At 44.9% G+C, this 16,089-nt stretch overlaps 1 protein-coding gene across 6 annotated transcripts in view; it reads right to left on the bottom strand.

The window, feature by feature from the left end:
* LOC115393866 (brain-specific angiogenesis inhibitor 1-associated protein 2-like) overlaps positions 1–16,089 on the bottom strand; it is a 56,997-nt gene that overhangs the window by 27,348 nt on the left and 13,560 nt on the right. For 4 of the 6 annotated variants that reach the window (XM_030098989.1, XM_030098988.1, XM_030098990.1 and 1 more), the window contains exons 2-3: positions 12,182–12,257; positions 6,919–7,005 (exon numbers count right to left, since the gene is read on the bottom strand). In XM_030098989.1, the coding sequence (XP_029954849.1) occupies positions 6,919–7,005; positions 12,182–12,257 (163 nt within the window). The remainder of the gene's footprint in view (positions 1–6,918; positions 7,006–12,181; positions 12,258–16,089) is intronic. The other 2 variants (XM_030098991.1, XM_030098992.1) reach the window with 1 other exon arrangement.

The raw sequence follows: 16,089 nt of genomic DNA, 5'->3' as shown, positions 1-16,089 counted from the left end.
GAGCTCTTATTATTTCTTTCATCTTCATGTTTCTTTATCTGCGCTTCGAGGAGCTCATATATTGTGCTGCAGACGTCCAGCTGTGCAGCAACGGAGGGGACGCGAAACACTTCTGTCTCACATGGAAATTAATCATTTCAGACAAACGGGGGGGAGAATTAAATGAGAAAAATCCACTCTGAGTTACAGCCTCTCGTGCTGCTGCTGCGTGATCCAGACAGCCCCGTCACAGACTGACACCACACTTCCACATCAACATTTCAAGAGAAAACATTCTTGTTTTCAAAAAGTGAAGGGTGTGTGTTCTTTATGGACAGATTGTGTAGAGGTGAATATATGAGAAAGTATCTGTTTCCAATTTAAAGCCATGGGAAAAAAATGAAGAGCAACAGAAGAGGCTGAAAAGTTTGAGGTAGAATACAGAAAATAGCTTCAAATGAAGTCCACAGATTAAAGTCACGTGGGGCCAGCTGAGGAAACGTCTCTCAGCACAAACAGCAGCGTCTGTGCAAAAGGAGTCAATTCGAACCTGCTAACGTACAATAATCCTCTCCCTACAGGATTCATGAAGTGCTGTTGTTTCGTGTCTGTATGATGTGGCTCTCAGATCAGCCTCCACACACGTTAACTAACAATACACCCTAAAAAAATGAATGGTAAGAAACAACCCAAATTGGTTTATTTTTTAACCCAACAGTTAATCAATATTGGACCAGCCCAACAGTAGTTATTTTTACCCAACAAAATGGGTTGGTCTTTTTAACCCAACAGATGGGTTCACAGATTTAATCCAATCATTGGGTCAAATCAATTTTAGTCTGGGTTGATTCTACCAAATGATTGGGTTGAATATTGTGCTCATTTTTAACCCAAATGTTGCATCAAATTAATTTCAGCCCTGGGTCAATTTTACCATGTATACTGGTTGAATGTGCCCAAATTCTGGGTAAAATTAACTACAATTCTGTGTTAATTCAACTACACACATTGGTTTAATCTTCCAAAAAATGATTGATTCATCCATTTTCTATGCTGCTTTTCCTTTTCAAGGCCGCAGGTGGCTGGAGCCGATCCCAGCTGCTGTGGGCGAGGGCAGGGTACACCCCGGACAGGTTGTCAGGGCTGACACATACAGACAAACAACCATGCACACTCACATTCACACCGAGAGGCAATTCAGGGTGACCAATTAACCTGACATGCATGCTTCTGATTTGTGGGAGGAAGCTGGAGTACCCAGAGGGAACCCACACACACACGGGTAGAACATGCAAACTCCTGACAGAAAGGCCCCAAGCCCCAGAACCAAGACCATCTTGCTGTAGGCAAGAGCGCTAACCACTGTGTCACCGTGTGGCCATGTTGATACATGAATAAATTAGTACAATATGCATGCCTTGTAAACAGCTAATTTTCAAAGCCTTTTAAAATTCAATCTATACTTGGTCATGCAAACAATACAGTATGCAATGACGCACTTGTAAACAATGTTTAAAGTATTTATTTTGAATTTCTTTGGACCCGTTGACAACCCAACAGTGTTCAAAACAACCCATGTGCTGAGTTCAAAAATCTATGTTGGGTCTGATGGACTTTAACCCAACACATGAGTTGCAATAAATAACTCCAAATGTATCATAATAGCCCAAATTGGGTTACCGATTTCATAACCCAGTGATTGGGTTAGTAAAATGACCCAACATTTTTTAGTGTGTAGAAAACATGTAATTAAGGATATCGATAGACTGAAACTGATAAAAATGAACTCACTGGTAGGAAGCTAAGCATAGCCTGCTGAATCCGGTGAGATATCTAACAGGAAGTTAACATCTGCAGCAGTATGAGTCACATATTTGTTCTTTTAACATCAAGCAGAGTTATATATATATATATATATACATGCATATATATGAAGAGGAACATTCTGTGCTTCAGGCTGATAAATTAAAAATTGAGGTAAAATCTGACATTTCACACAGTATGTTGTGTAATGCCTTTTTCCATGTTATGTAAGTCACTCTCATCGTTCCCGGTGTGGATCGGGACGCTCGACGATTCGATTAAAGGTCGAATTAAATTTTAAAGCATCTCCATGGATCCAGCCCTCCATCATCTCCCAGCTGCACAGACGGACCGGAGGAGGGCAGATGGATGTGAGATGCAGAAATGAATGGCTGCGCTGATGTGACGGCGGGTGTGAGAGCAGGTTATGTAAAGCGAAGCCAACTGGATGCTTCAGGAGCTCAGATCTGAGCCGACACCACCTCTGCCCATTATTGCATTTGAATGAGGGAGCCCTCATATGGGCAGAGAGGGGAACCGGAACTGCAGGAGCTTCCTTCTCTTTTCCTGCACCGATGCCCATATTTAGTATACGGAAGGAAAGCCGGTGTCGTTCTCCGCCGTGCTGACATCACCGACAAACCATGTTTGGGCTGCAGATGGAGGCTCGTACTGCGAGTCTCCTCCTCCTCCTTCAGAGCGGCTCCAGTCGAGTGTTTCATTGACTCTATTTTTAGGAGTGTGTTCTCTCGGGGCTGCCTGCGCTCCCACATCAATGCGGGGGCGTAGGCAGACACGCACAGAGCGAGTAGTGAAAGCGGAGAGGATGAGTGGGACGGCGTGGAGCATCTCGGTCCCCCCCCCCCGGTGCGGCGCGGCGGCCGCGAGACGAGCCGGAGCATGTGAGGCTTTGTTTCCTCTTCCTGTGCTGCAGCAGCCGGGACAAGGACAAATAACGCAATTCCACACACACATCTGAGTCCCTCTAAATGACATGCAGGGGCGTGTGTGTATGTGTGTGCGTGTTTGTGTGTGTGTGTGTGTGTGTGTGTATTTTGCAGTGGTAATTGTTGACCATTTTGTTCACCCTGAGTTGATTAAAACTTTGCAGCTTGTGAACACACCTGACTACAAACCGATGCTGGGGCTCACATTTCTACCCGAAATGTTCCAGATTCACAACAAATGTGTAAACAGTCTGTTTGGTTCTGAACAGAAGTTATTGTGTAACTCCGAGCCGATCAGAGCCTCCACTGCATGCTTCACAATGTACGACCGCTGACAGCCTGCTGCGTTTTCCTCACATTCCTTGGTTCATTTTTCTGCTCGGCAGCACAACAGACACCTGCGCTTGTTTGTGGAGATATGTCAGTCGAAACTCCACAGTTATGTTCACTATGCGCAGCTACAGCACGCTGCAGGGTGAAACGCTGATGCACACACTCCAACAAAAGCACACGTTGCACTGCGAGTGAGAGCTCATCTAATAACCCGAAATGTGCTGAAATGCCACGCCAACTGGCGTCCGCTCGGTGTGGGCTAATTCATGGGCGGTCCAGCTCTCCTGCGTCCCACCAGCCTCGCTTCTCCCGGTCACACGCTGCTCCGATGTGTCACAGTTCATCCTAATGAGCTCATTCACCGCTATTGTTTTCTGGACGGTCGGAGGAGGAGGAGGTGCAGATTTTCAGTCCACCAGAATTCACTGAGAGTTCGCCGAGTTTACTCCGCTCCCACAACCGGTGAGAAATCCCAACTCAATTCTCAACAATCCCAAATTGGCCAATTTCACAAATCTGCCTTCGGTGATCAGTTATGAAGTGTGAGGCAAAGCTCTGCATGGGTGATTATACGAGCACGTATACCGCACAAGGGAGTTCAGGAAATTACACATAACTGTGCACGCACAGACAAACACAATCCTTGTTATCTGATGATTAATAAGACAGCAGGCTTGAGAATGTGATGCTGGATGAAAGAACAATGATCCTCCATGTTGCCTTCAGCCTCTTCTGGAACTAAACACTCCGAAATAATCGATTCCTAATTGATGTAATTGAGGTTACATCAATTAGTGGGAGGACGACACTCCATAATGTGGATGTTAGCACTTCTCGAATAAAAACAGATTTAAGCAGCAAGAAAACAGATGAGATAAATACTAACGAGCAGCCACACAGCTGTCAGAAAGGGAAGCTAATGCTAAATGCTAATGATGATGCTTGTGCACGCACTGCTCATGCAATGAACAAACCACGAAGCCCACATGCTGGCAGGAAAACGTGTAAGTCCATTAATGCTGACAGCCGACAATCATAAACTAGAAGATCGCTGCTAGAAGTTGTGAATCGCGTGATTTTCAGACACGTCTTTCACCGCACTTCCTCCAATGATGATTTTTGACCAGTTGATGACCTTTCAAAATGCTCCTCTTTGACACCTGCAGACACAAGTGATGACGTCCTGACTTTTCCTGCACCTGAATCCTCCTGAAGCCACATTTCCACTCTCTCTCTGGCAGAAACTCAATGACCAATACACTAAAACTTCCTGCAAACCCTCCACCGACCCCCCCCGCAGCCGCTCCCCATCCATCCCTCCGCTCGGTCTGCAGCGGCTCTGAGCACTGCTGATAAGTGCAGACGGCCGGCATCGAGCCATTCTGCTCTGTCATTTCACCGGAGGCGGAGGGAGGCTGTGCCGAGTTAAAGGCGCTTGCTGAGTCACGCTTAGACAGCCAGAGAAAAGAAATCGTTAAAAAAAAAAAAAAATGGAGCACAACACCAAGCAGCTGGGCAGGCAACCCCCTCAAAAACACAAAGCGTGCAGACAAAAAGAAGCCAGCACAGGCACCGGTGCAAAAGTAGTGAGCAAGTCGACGGGAAAGGACGTACGGATGGAAGATAATGCATCCCGCTGGAGGAGAGCGCGCACAAGGTTAAAATGTTACATGTTACGGAGAAAATTCTTCATGCAAATGCATGAAACGGTTTATTAACGATGCCGCTGAGAAGTCACTGGGTATCCAGCCGATACGTACAGGTTCATAGTAAGAGCTACAACATCAGAAGTCTGTTGCATCCCCCAGTTCGTCTTAAAATGAGCCACAGGAATGATCCTGATGTCTTGTCATTGATTACCACAAAGATTCAAATGTCGTTAGTGTAGTTGAAATGCTGCGATCAGTTTCTATCGGTCCTCCAGATATGGACAAAACTGCACCTGGTGAGACCAGAGGTTAGACAATCTAAAAAATAACACAGTGTGCACAAACAAATATATTCACAAAGGCTCTTAGCAGATTAACCTGTGTAACCATGCAGTTATTCACATTGTAGCCAACGGCAAATGTGCACTCTACACGTGTACGTAGAATCAGGTAATCCCGGCTCTATTACTATTGCAACAACTCACGAAGGCCGAAATCCAGCTCACGTTCCCTATCAGCAGGTGAACAATCCAACGCTTGGTGAATTCTGCTTCACAATGAGACGAAGAGATGGCATCAAAAGATCAAATCGCGAAGCCACAAGCCACAAGCAGTTATCCCTGAGGTGACTTCTCTGACACCTCTCGCTTAAAACCCGGGAAGTATAAGAAAAGAATGTGAGGTCTCACTTTTTCCACAATTTTCATACTGAAATTAAACATCAAGCAAGCTCATTCATTCAAAAAAATGTGGAAGAGAGGAAAAATAATGAAGCAAAGCTGTAGTTTCCTAAAGTATTCCACAGTTCCTTTAAGAAAGGCCATAGATCCCCCCCACCCGTGAAGCCAAACAGTGGTGGACACGCCTATTTTCACCAACATACGAAAGCATTCGGTAGTTTCTTGACCTCAGATCGGACAAAACCTCAGATCCCCCGTGACAGATGGATCCTGGAACCCAGCCTGGGAATCACTGGGCATTTTGTGAGAATACTAGTTCTGCACAGTTCAGCTCGAAGCTGTGTAGAACCTCTAGTTTTCTCAGTTCACTTTTTATTCCTGCATGAACATGTGGTGAAATTATTGCAGAAATGGTTTTGTGTACAAGTAGTTTTCTTTGCCTAGAAATCAGAGAAACACCTTCATATAGAAGTTGAATGTGAAAACCGCTGGAAACACTTCTCTCTGAAACCAAACGAAGGGAAAGGATATTTTCACATCTCAAAATTAAAGTGGGACCGCGAGCATCGCTCGAGTGTTTACACAAAAAAAGAGACACGGCCAGCAGAAAATGAAGTGATGGCACTCCAGAAGAACTGCGAGGAAGTACCAAAACAAAGATCTCCACGTGAATAACGGACGCAGCTTCGGAGCTCCCCGTTTCACCCTCCTCCACCTCCGCCTCCACCTCCACCTTCACCTCCACCTCCTTCCTGCCCTCTGCTCAGTCACTCCATGCCCGCCATCCAGGACTGACGCACAGCGTTCCCGCCCCCTCTGCGCCCCATGACAAGGGTCCCTGGGGGCTTCACAGGTGTCCTCCTGCCTCCTACCTGCAGTCAGCACTAAAGCTACGACTGGACCGAGCAGAACCAGAGCTGACCCAACCGAAACCAGACAACACGCCGTGTGAGGAGGGTGAGGAGGGGGCTGAACAGGAAGTGAGAACGCCATCCACAAGAGACGACTGGAGAGGTTTTATCTTTCCTCGATGCAGGGAAAACAAGGGATTAACTAAATGGGCATGTGGCGACAATCACACAGATTAATCCTTGGTGATAAAGCATCAAACAGGCTCAGAAATATTTATAAGGACAATATGTAGGATTCTCTTAATGCTGCTTTTGTGTTGCGGGTGTTAAAAAAACATGTCCTATGTCCGAATCTGCTGCTTCTTCTGTCCTTGGGCTGAATGCAAGAAGAGCCAGAGTGGCTCACTGCACCATCTGGTGGTACAAAGTGGTATTAGGTCGGCGGATTTCCTATTTTTCAGTTCTTTCTTAATATCCTGACTAAAGATACTGTACTTTCAGCTGTCGAATGACCTTAAAATCGTCTTTATGTGTGCGGGAGTTGGTGTACATCCAGTTTCAGGTTGGTCATCAGCTGCTTCTGCTCCAGAGTCTGAACCATCCCATCCATCACCTTGCTTTGCGCAGACCCCCCTCCACCCCCTTCAGGGGCGCTATGGCCGCTACAAGGACTCACCAAGATCCTTAGAGCCTTGACTTTCGCTGGCCATCTCGCCCATCCGCACCAGAGCGTCGAAGTAGCCCTTTGCAGCATATGTGACACCTGGAAACATGGAAGCATTGGGCATCAGATCAAGGGTGCAGAGTGGAAACTTCTTCAGCTCTGCAACCCATCTGTCCCCCTGCAACCCTCCCCTCCCCCAGAGAGGCAAGGTCGGGCATGGGAAATAAAGAGCGACAGGCGGAAATGGAGACCAAGCAGCAGAAGAAGAAGCTCTATGGAGGCAACTAGAGGAAACAGAGAGGAGAGCTGCAGAGACTAACCTCAAAGACTGAACTACTTTCAAGGATCTCTTCACACAAATTTCGGAAGAAATTTCTGTCACTCCTAAAGGTATCAAATAATGCTGAGCAAAATCCATCAAACTGCAAGACTTTCATCACACCTTTCACTCATCTTCTCTCTTTTTTAACTGACAACAAATTGGGCTGTTTCAGAAAAAATCATGTTGACTCAGAGAAACATCCAGGTAAGTCTGTCGCCTTTGGGAGTTCAGTACAAAACTCCAAGAAAGGTTTCCTAGAAGAAGAATTGCCACAGTGTGAGCTGGCATTCAAGAGGAAAACAGCCCAAATAGAGAGTCTGTCTGAAAAAACAGCCGGCATCACTGGAGTTCTGGACTCTTCTGAGGCTTCAATCAGTAACTGGGAAGCAAGAAAAGTCCCATTTCTTAGTGGGATCTCAACCAGCAGTGTAAGGAGGTGAAGGCAGTGCAAAGAACCCGTCCCTAACCCCGACTGCAACACCTCACAGGTGAGATTTGACCAATGCAGGTCTCAGAGATAACATTCTTCTTCCTCATGTTCAATTCTCACTTAAAATTCAGACCTGGTAAATCTAGTGAACATCTGTTGATAAATTTGATAACTCTATCATCATGGAAGAATGTTCATGTTTGAACAAGGTGCTCGGTGACGTTTAGACTCCACTGAGAGCTTCAGGCTCAGTAACACCTGGAACAGCTGAAGGGTTTCCTGGTTTCAATCCTTATTTTTACTGACAGATTTTATTTTTCTGAACATCTTCAACTGAAAACTCAAAAACTTTCATTGTGTTTTAGGTGTTCATGTGCAAGAGTTCTGAGAGCCACTGAAAACACAAGTTCTTGGGAAATGGCTCCCACGATGGAACTTTTTGAAAACGCTCCAACTTTTTACATAAACAGACATCGTTTCAGAAACATTGCTGTGAAACGTGCAACTTTCTTTTCTTTCTTTTCTCTGTGTAAATGAAGGAGCAGTGTATGTAACATAGACTTTAAAAGGATCTTTTCAATTAAAAGCCTGCTTGTGCAGAACAATGTCCTCACCTCTGTGGTCACTCGTGCACTGCGGAGTGAGAAATTATCCTGTTGCAGGTTATGAAAGCACGTGAATTCAATACCGGACGTAATGTGATTTGATGAAATGAAATGAAAGCCCTGCCTCCTCGGCAATCAGGTAAAAAGAGATCCGGGTTTCACATGTTCCAGTGTCAGCTGACACGTTTTGAAGAGGTGTATTTTTGTCACAGCAATACCGGAAGGAAGCTGTTTAGTTCCCATTACTCCAAACTCCTGTTTACTGGAGGACAAATATTGTTAATCCTTAACTAACTAATCTCAACATCGAGATTAGAAAAAAATCTTCCACTGACTGGTGTAATTTCAGCCGAACTAAAGTTTCCAAACCTGTAATGTCAGTAAACATTTTTTATAAGTCGATCACTGAGTTTTGATGTCGACTTTCCCTCGAAGTGGAACAACTGGATGTGTTTTTTGTCATTTGGATGAGTGAGATCTTTAAATTCGGACATACTGATGTAGTGAGAAGCTTGAAAGAGAAAAACTTCCCGCAGCAGACAAATGAAACATCTCTACAGCAGGTTGACACTGTGACTGAGGCTCATAAACAGGGACAGGCGGGAGCCTCAAACATCAGCGGGGGACAGTCGCCATGACACAGGACATGTCCGCTCAGCAGATACAGACAAACGGATGAAGGTTCGGGCTGTCACATGGCCGGCGTGGTGTTCTGAGCGAGAGTCCCAGAGAGAGGAAGGTGGGAGAAATGGAGGGAAAATCTATTCTGATCCGCAGAGACTGCGAACAAAGCCGGCGCCATGCAACGTTATTGTTCTGGAGAAGAAATGAGTGTCTGGACTCTGAGTCGGTAAACACACTGAAAAATCACATTTCACTTCTTTATCCAGAAGAAGGAGCAGAGGAACGCAGCAGAGAGGAGGAGGTGAGGAGGTGAGGAGTGTTATCTGGCTCCAGTGGGATAAAAGAGAGAGAGAGACGGAGAGGGAGCGTGAGAGGGCCGGGCGAGCGAGGCTAATCCAACTCAGGTCTGAGAAATCTCAGCACACAGGTGAGGCAGGATGGGAGGAGGAGGAGGAGGAAGACAAGCAGAAGGCAGAGGAAGAGGAGGAGGAGAAGAAGCTGGAGGAGGAAGAGGAGGAACAGGAGGAGGAGGAGGAGCAGGGTGTGCCTGTAAAGAGGATTAGAACATCGATAGAAAGCAGCGAGTGTCGGCGTGATTGAAACATGAAGAAGCTTTGATCAGCTGCATTTGGAGGATGTCCGACTCATTTTAAACTCAAACTTTCCACATTAATCCCATCTGTGATGGGGCCAGAGGTCAGAGAGGTGTGCTTGGGATCAGAAGTTTACTGTCCGTTCAAATCCCAGAGCCAACAGACAGGTCTCCCCTGACCTGGCCACCGCAAACTCTCTTTCTAAGCTCAAAACTCAGAAATCTTTGATTGTAAATTAGATCAGTTTACAAAAATGTTCAATGTCTGAATGCTAGTTACATATGTATGCTGAATTAGACAAGAACATCATTATTTTATCATTTTAGAGACAATTTTAGAACTTGAATTATTCATTTATTCTTCTGTTCCAGCTTTAAATTGAGAATTTCAGTTTTCATCTGAAGGTAGTTTGATGAGGTATGTCCTATAACTGATAGAATCCACTACATTTGGTCAGAAATCTAAATTGGAAAAAAAGAATCTGTGATAGTTTTGGTTAAAACTGTAATTCTCCTGGATGTGCTTCTGATCGGCTATGGATCCCAAAAGTTGGTAACAATGATCATCGTCCTCTGATTTAGTCAATCACATGTGTGTAAACTTCAGCTTCAAACAAACAGAGGATATCCAGCCTTGCAGCTCCTCAGTATCAACTGCTATATGAGCTGCATCAAGCCTCATGAAGCTTCATCAAGCTGCATCCATCTGATCAAACGACATGAAGCTGCTTCAAGCTGCATCAAGCTACATTAAACTGCATGAAGATGTATGATGATCCACCTAAACAGCTGCAAGCTACACCAAGCTACAACAAACTGCACCAAGCTGCATCAAGCCACAGCCAGGTCGCACCAAGCTGCATCACAAGCTGAACCAAGCTGCTCGAAGCTGCATCAAGCTGTATCAAGCTATATGAAAGCTACTTGAGGATGCTTCAAGCTATATCAAGCTGCAACAAGCTGTGCTGAGCTGCATCAAAGCGCACCATGCTGAACACCAAGCTGCACCATGCTGCAACAAGCTGCATCAAGATGCATTAAACTGCATCAAACTGTATCAAGCTGCAACAAAGTGCATCCAGCCACATCAAGCTGCATCAGACTATATCATCACATCCCAAGCTGCACCGCCACGGAGCCTCGGGACACCACAGAGCGGGCGGTGTCCCTCCGGCAGCCTATGAGATGAGAAGCCGCACTGATGTTTCTCTTCTTTGCAGGGTGTCCAGCTTCACTCTGCACCGCTTCGCTCTACACTCAGTCTGGCATTGATGAAGCGTAATCCCCACTCAGGGAGTCGCAGGGCTATTTTTAGCTTTATCTATCAGACTGGAGTGAAGCCTCCTTCATTGGTCTTGTGGGCTGCTGAGTCTTCCCTGCATCACCCCTCCGAGCACAAGAAAAGAGAGCCCTGCTCAATGCTGTGCACAGAATATCAAATGACCACTGCAGCACCACCAGAACACACGATCCCGGAAACCTCCGCTCAGACGTCCCTCTGAGGAGGTCGCACAACACTGGAAAAGATGTTTTTAGTCGATAAATGAGCTCACATGCAGTTTTGTGCTTCCTGCTGGCAGAAAGGTGCGACTCGAGGACCATTCTGAAGCCCATTTCTGTTTGGATTTGCATACTTTTATTCCACTCTTTCCCTCTAGTTTTCTATTTCTCCACTTCCCGCCTCCCGGCTCGTCCTGGAAACCCGCTCGGCCCGCCCCCGATTCCTCGGCCCCGCGGGGGGACGCAGCGTTATTCTTCCTCCTGTTCCACTTCCCACTGTCTGATGCTCCACTTTTCTCTTTCACCTTGAGCCATAGCTGCATGTGTACGCACCTCTATCGCACTCAAGCGCGCACACACACACACACACACGCACACACACGCACACACACGCACTCCCCACAAAAAGAGACGACAAAGGACAGACATTTAGGATGGCTGGTGACTGGAGGACAGAAGACGTGGAGACAACATCGACCTCCGAGGTTCACCTGGAAACTCTCATTCAACCTTTGCACAGTGTCACAGTCAGAATTCACCTGTTTGGACATTTGATTTGATCGCTTTATTACATTCCTACAGGCCATAGTGGCTGTTTTTGTGTATCTAAGTAGTGCTACAGAACATATTTTGGCACTAAAGGAGTTGACTTTACCATTTCATTACATTTTTCACTGGCCACTTTCATGCGTGCCAATTTTGGTGAATTTCTGAGCATGTGTAGGGGTCAAATTTATGCGTCAGTGAAACAATACCTAAAAACAAAGAAACACTAGATCAGATTTTTTTCATAAAACTACACATAAATGTGACGTTAAGTGGATTCTTTGTGCTAAAAAAAATCACCATTATCCTTTAAAACATAACTAAAAAAATGTCAGCAAGTATCAGATTTAATGCTATGACAGTATTACTATTCTTACTTTTTCAATGGTTCATATGTGTTACTATGAAAGGGCTCTTGGTCAATATCGACCTAGTCTGTAGGATTCAAATGAAAACAGCGCGTGAGGGTTAATGATCGTTCCCTCAGGTAGGCGTGTCGTCGTCACTCCTCCTCTCTGCTCCAGGTGAATCACAAATATTTGAAAGCGAGCGGCGCCGAGCGTCGGGTCGGCCGACCCTCTGCCCGGGACCACGGGAGGAATGAGAGAGAGACGAGGACAGAAAACTGAGCCGAGTAAACGGTGGTTTGTACTCACTGGTGAGCGCCTTCTCATAGCTTTTCCCCATGGCTATGAAGTTCCTGAGGCAGGGGTTGAACTGCTCCATGATGGACTGCAGGAAAGACAAAAAAAAAAAAAAAGGTTCAATTAGTCCGCGAGCAGAGAAAGACTTCGATGCAAAAACGCCGACATGTGCTCGGAGACGGTCCTTACTAGGACACGGACACACACTCATACACACACACAGAGTCAGCTGATCCGAGGAAGAGGAAGAGGAGAGCATAATGAGGACAGGAGCAAAAAACCACAAGAGAGAGAGGAGTAACCACAGGAGGCCTCGCGTGCGCTCGCGTTGGGTGTTTTTGACTCACGTTAAAATGTGTGAGAGACTTAATGAATCTTCCCTGTGTCATACTGCAAAAGCTGTGGAGGCTACTGTGATCACATTAAAAGAAAGCTCTGTTTCTCTGCTTTCTGCTGGTTTTAAACTTCCTAAAAATCATAATCAGTCAAGGAGTTACGGTGCTGAACATCTGTAGAAATTCAACTTAATGTAAATGTTTATGCAGATGACACCTTTTTGTGAATTGTTATTGACATTTTCTCAACAAAGTCTCTTGGATTAACTTTGGTATTTTGAGATTGTTTAAATACAAACAACTGGTAAAATGCAGATTTGAAGGTTTTAAAAAAGTCATAAAAACTCTAAAAACTAAAACAGCCGCATGTTTTGAGCTGAATCATCACCGTGCAACATCTAACTAAACAGAACTCATAAATAAATCCTTGTGTCCGTTTAAAGGTTCATTGCTGTAGCTCCCAGTAAGACCGTGAAACATGAGAAATGTCAAACATGAGAATACAAGACGGAGGATCTGAAAAATTAAAGGTAACTCTGAGAAAAGAGAAGAACTCAGACCTAAAATTTAAATAAATCAAGACATAAAAGAATCCAATACCCCAACAATGCTTTTGGGAATCTCTGTGAGAGGACTTTGAGTTATTATAAAACCAATATGATGTGAATCAGAGGGTGACTTTTAATATGCGGCTGCATTTGGTGACAGAGTGAAGACAGAAACTCAAACATGCAGACCTCGTGTTTTATGTCTTCTTGAAGAATTTGCTGGCTGTACCACAGTGGAAGCTGGATTTGGCTGCAATGGTTGAGCTCAGCAGCAGATCTGCACACACTGTTTCCTCTGTTTCTTCACACAAAGCTGCAGCACACTGCTCCTGCTAATTGCATTTTTTTTTTAATAAGTCAGTTTAAAAATAAAATGTTTTCTCACTGAGTTGGTCATCAAAACAGAGAAAAACCTTCAGAAAAACATTGAATTCTCACAGAAAAACTGAAAATAGGAGTAGTTTTTTTTCCAGTAATTAAACCACAAAACCGCTGTGTTAGCTCGTCGGCGGCTCCCCAACTAAAGGCTGCAGGCGCCCTCTGATCTCTGATCAAGTAAAAGTAATGGGGAGTTCTCCAGGTCTGTGTGTCTGCAGTGACTCAGTCCACGCTGCCCTTTCACTTCTGCTGCATCTCCAGCCAAACCCGGTAATTTAACAACCCTCCGTCTCTCACCGACTTTCTCTCCTGACTGAGGAGGACGGATGAAGAAGAGAGTGAGGGGTGAGCAGAGGACAGAGGAGGAAAAGAGAAAGAAAAGATGAAGCTGGTTTAAAGACCGTTATGCAAAGCTTTTCATTCAGAACTTATGGAGCGTTTTGGAATTCTTTTTTTAAGCTTAATGGGGATTTCTTGTCTTATCCTGATGTCTTATCTCTTTCACTCTTATTGATCTAATTTCAATAAATGTTTAAGGAATAAAACAAGCTGTGTGTCCTCTAAACTGTGGAGAGTGGAGCATTTGTGGGATGTGCTGCTCAGACAGGTGGTTATAATGCACTGTTGAGTTATACAATAATGGCGTGCTTCTTTTTAGAAGGATTCTGTTGTGAACGACTCTCATATGACTGGAGTGGACAGGATGGAGACGATAGAGAGGATGAAGAGGAGAGTACGAAGAGATAGCACGGACGAGGAGGGCGGAGAGTGCAGAGAGGACTCAGTGAAGAGCATGAGGCAGAAGGAGCTTCACGGCTTCCCTCAGACGTCGTTCCGTGGCTCTGAGAGACTCCGGCTGCCTGCTAATGTCCACCGGCTGACGCACTACAGTCACCTTGGAGCTCAAACTTCACCAGGACTTAAAAAAAAAAAAAAAAAAAGAAAAAACGAAAAGTCAAGCAGGAAGTAGGACAAGGCGACATGGGGTGGGGGGGGCAAGAAAAACAGGCTGTCTGCCAGCTGAATGAAGACAGGAAGAAAGTGAAGAAGCTCCGGACTCGGAATACAAAGTGTTTTCCACCCTGGAAAGTCCATTTCTGATGACTTCTGATGGCAAAACTCTGAAGGAAAGCCCCCCGCTGTGAAGGGTGGGGTACATTTGTCCAACATTGCTGCATCGCTTCAGTCTGATGTTGTATTCAGACACGACACACACACACACACACACACACACACACACACAAACATCAACACCATGGAGAGAAAAGAGCATTTCTATGTGCGTTTCTGAGGACAAACAAACCTATTTATACCCCGATTCCCTCTCGCCCCACTCTTCCATCTCCGGGTGCATTCTCTGTTATGTAAGGCATCGGGCGGATGAACAAGGCAAGTGCGTGGAAGCGCTCCAGCACCACACACACACACGAACACACACACACACACACACACACACAGAGCAGCCGAGTCTTACGTCTGAAAACACAGGGTGTGTGTGTGTGTGTGTGTATGCATGTGTGTGTTTTCAAGCGTTTGACTAAGTGATGAGGCGTGTTATGTAACGTGTGTCAGACAGGTTTGGCTTCATGTATGAGATTCTTGCATGTTGCTGTGGTGCTTTGACTTCAAGTACAATGAGCACACACACAAGTTTTAATAACTCCTCAGAAGATGGACATTATTGCTTTCTTATTCACATCATTGTTTTTTTATTTCAATATTTATTTATCTCCATGTAATTTTTTTATTTCAAGGACTTAAGAAAATATGGTGGATGAACCTTATTTTCTTATGCAGACCCGAAAAGGTGAATTCAGCTATTCTAACTATTCATTTAAGAGAGTTCACAGGGTATTTTTGTTCTCTCAAAAGCCTGAACTCAACCACAGCCTTCAACCAAAGCACTTCAACTGTTACATAAATAAAACTTTGAGGAGAAAAGATTGTCAGAATTGGACAAAAGTTCACAAGGAGAAAAAAAATCAGTCAAATATGTGTCCGAGACCCCATTTACATGACAACGTTTCAAGAGAAAATGCATTGTCTTAGCGCAATAAAAATTTGAAGCTAGTCTAAAGCTAGTCTGGTGGAAAACGAGAGCATTCAAAAAGTGTCCAAAATACTGCAAAAACAGTTAAACCCACCAAGACCTCAAAAAATCAAAACTCTAAGAATAGTCATTATAAATTCTCAAAAAAAATGTTAAAATCCCCTTAAATAAATAAACATTATCTCAAAGTGGTTTAATTTCATTCGAACATCAGGAAAGCGTGGTTACTATTCCACTAAACTGCTGTTTACTGGAGGCATCTCCACAGTGTCGCCACCATCACACAGCGCTGTGCTGCCTTTGTGTTTTCAGTATCTTTCGCCTGCTGATCAGTGAGGCCACTTTCTCTCTGATTTGTGATGCGTTCACTGTCTGGTAGTCACACTCATCCCTCCTAAAGGTTAAATCCATTTTGCTCTTGAGTCAGCTCATCATTTGCACAGTTTTTTTTTTTTTCCCTCCGTCTTGGCTCCGGGATCGCTGATACGCTTCACGGTTGGATTTTTGAGTATTGGGTGATTCGCTCCACTGTGGCATTTTAGTCTGCGGCTGTCAGGGAGCCAGAGAACATTTAAAAACTGCTGTCTCAGTCACACAGAGAAACAGCAA

Source organism: Salarias fasciatus, chromosome 8 (genome assembly GCF_902148845.1).
Source record: "Salarias fasciatus chromosome 8, fSalaFa1.1, whole genome shotgun sequence".
NCBI classification, from domain to species: Eukaryota; Metazoa; Chordata; class Actinopteri; order Blenniiformes; family Blenniidae; genus Salarias; species Salarias fasciatus.
Note: the sequence above shows the minus strand (reverse complement) of the source record. Positions and strands in the feature narration are given on the sequence as shown.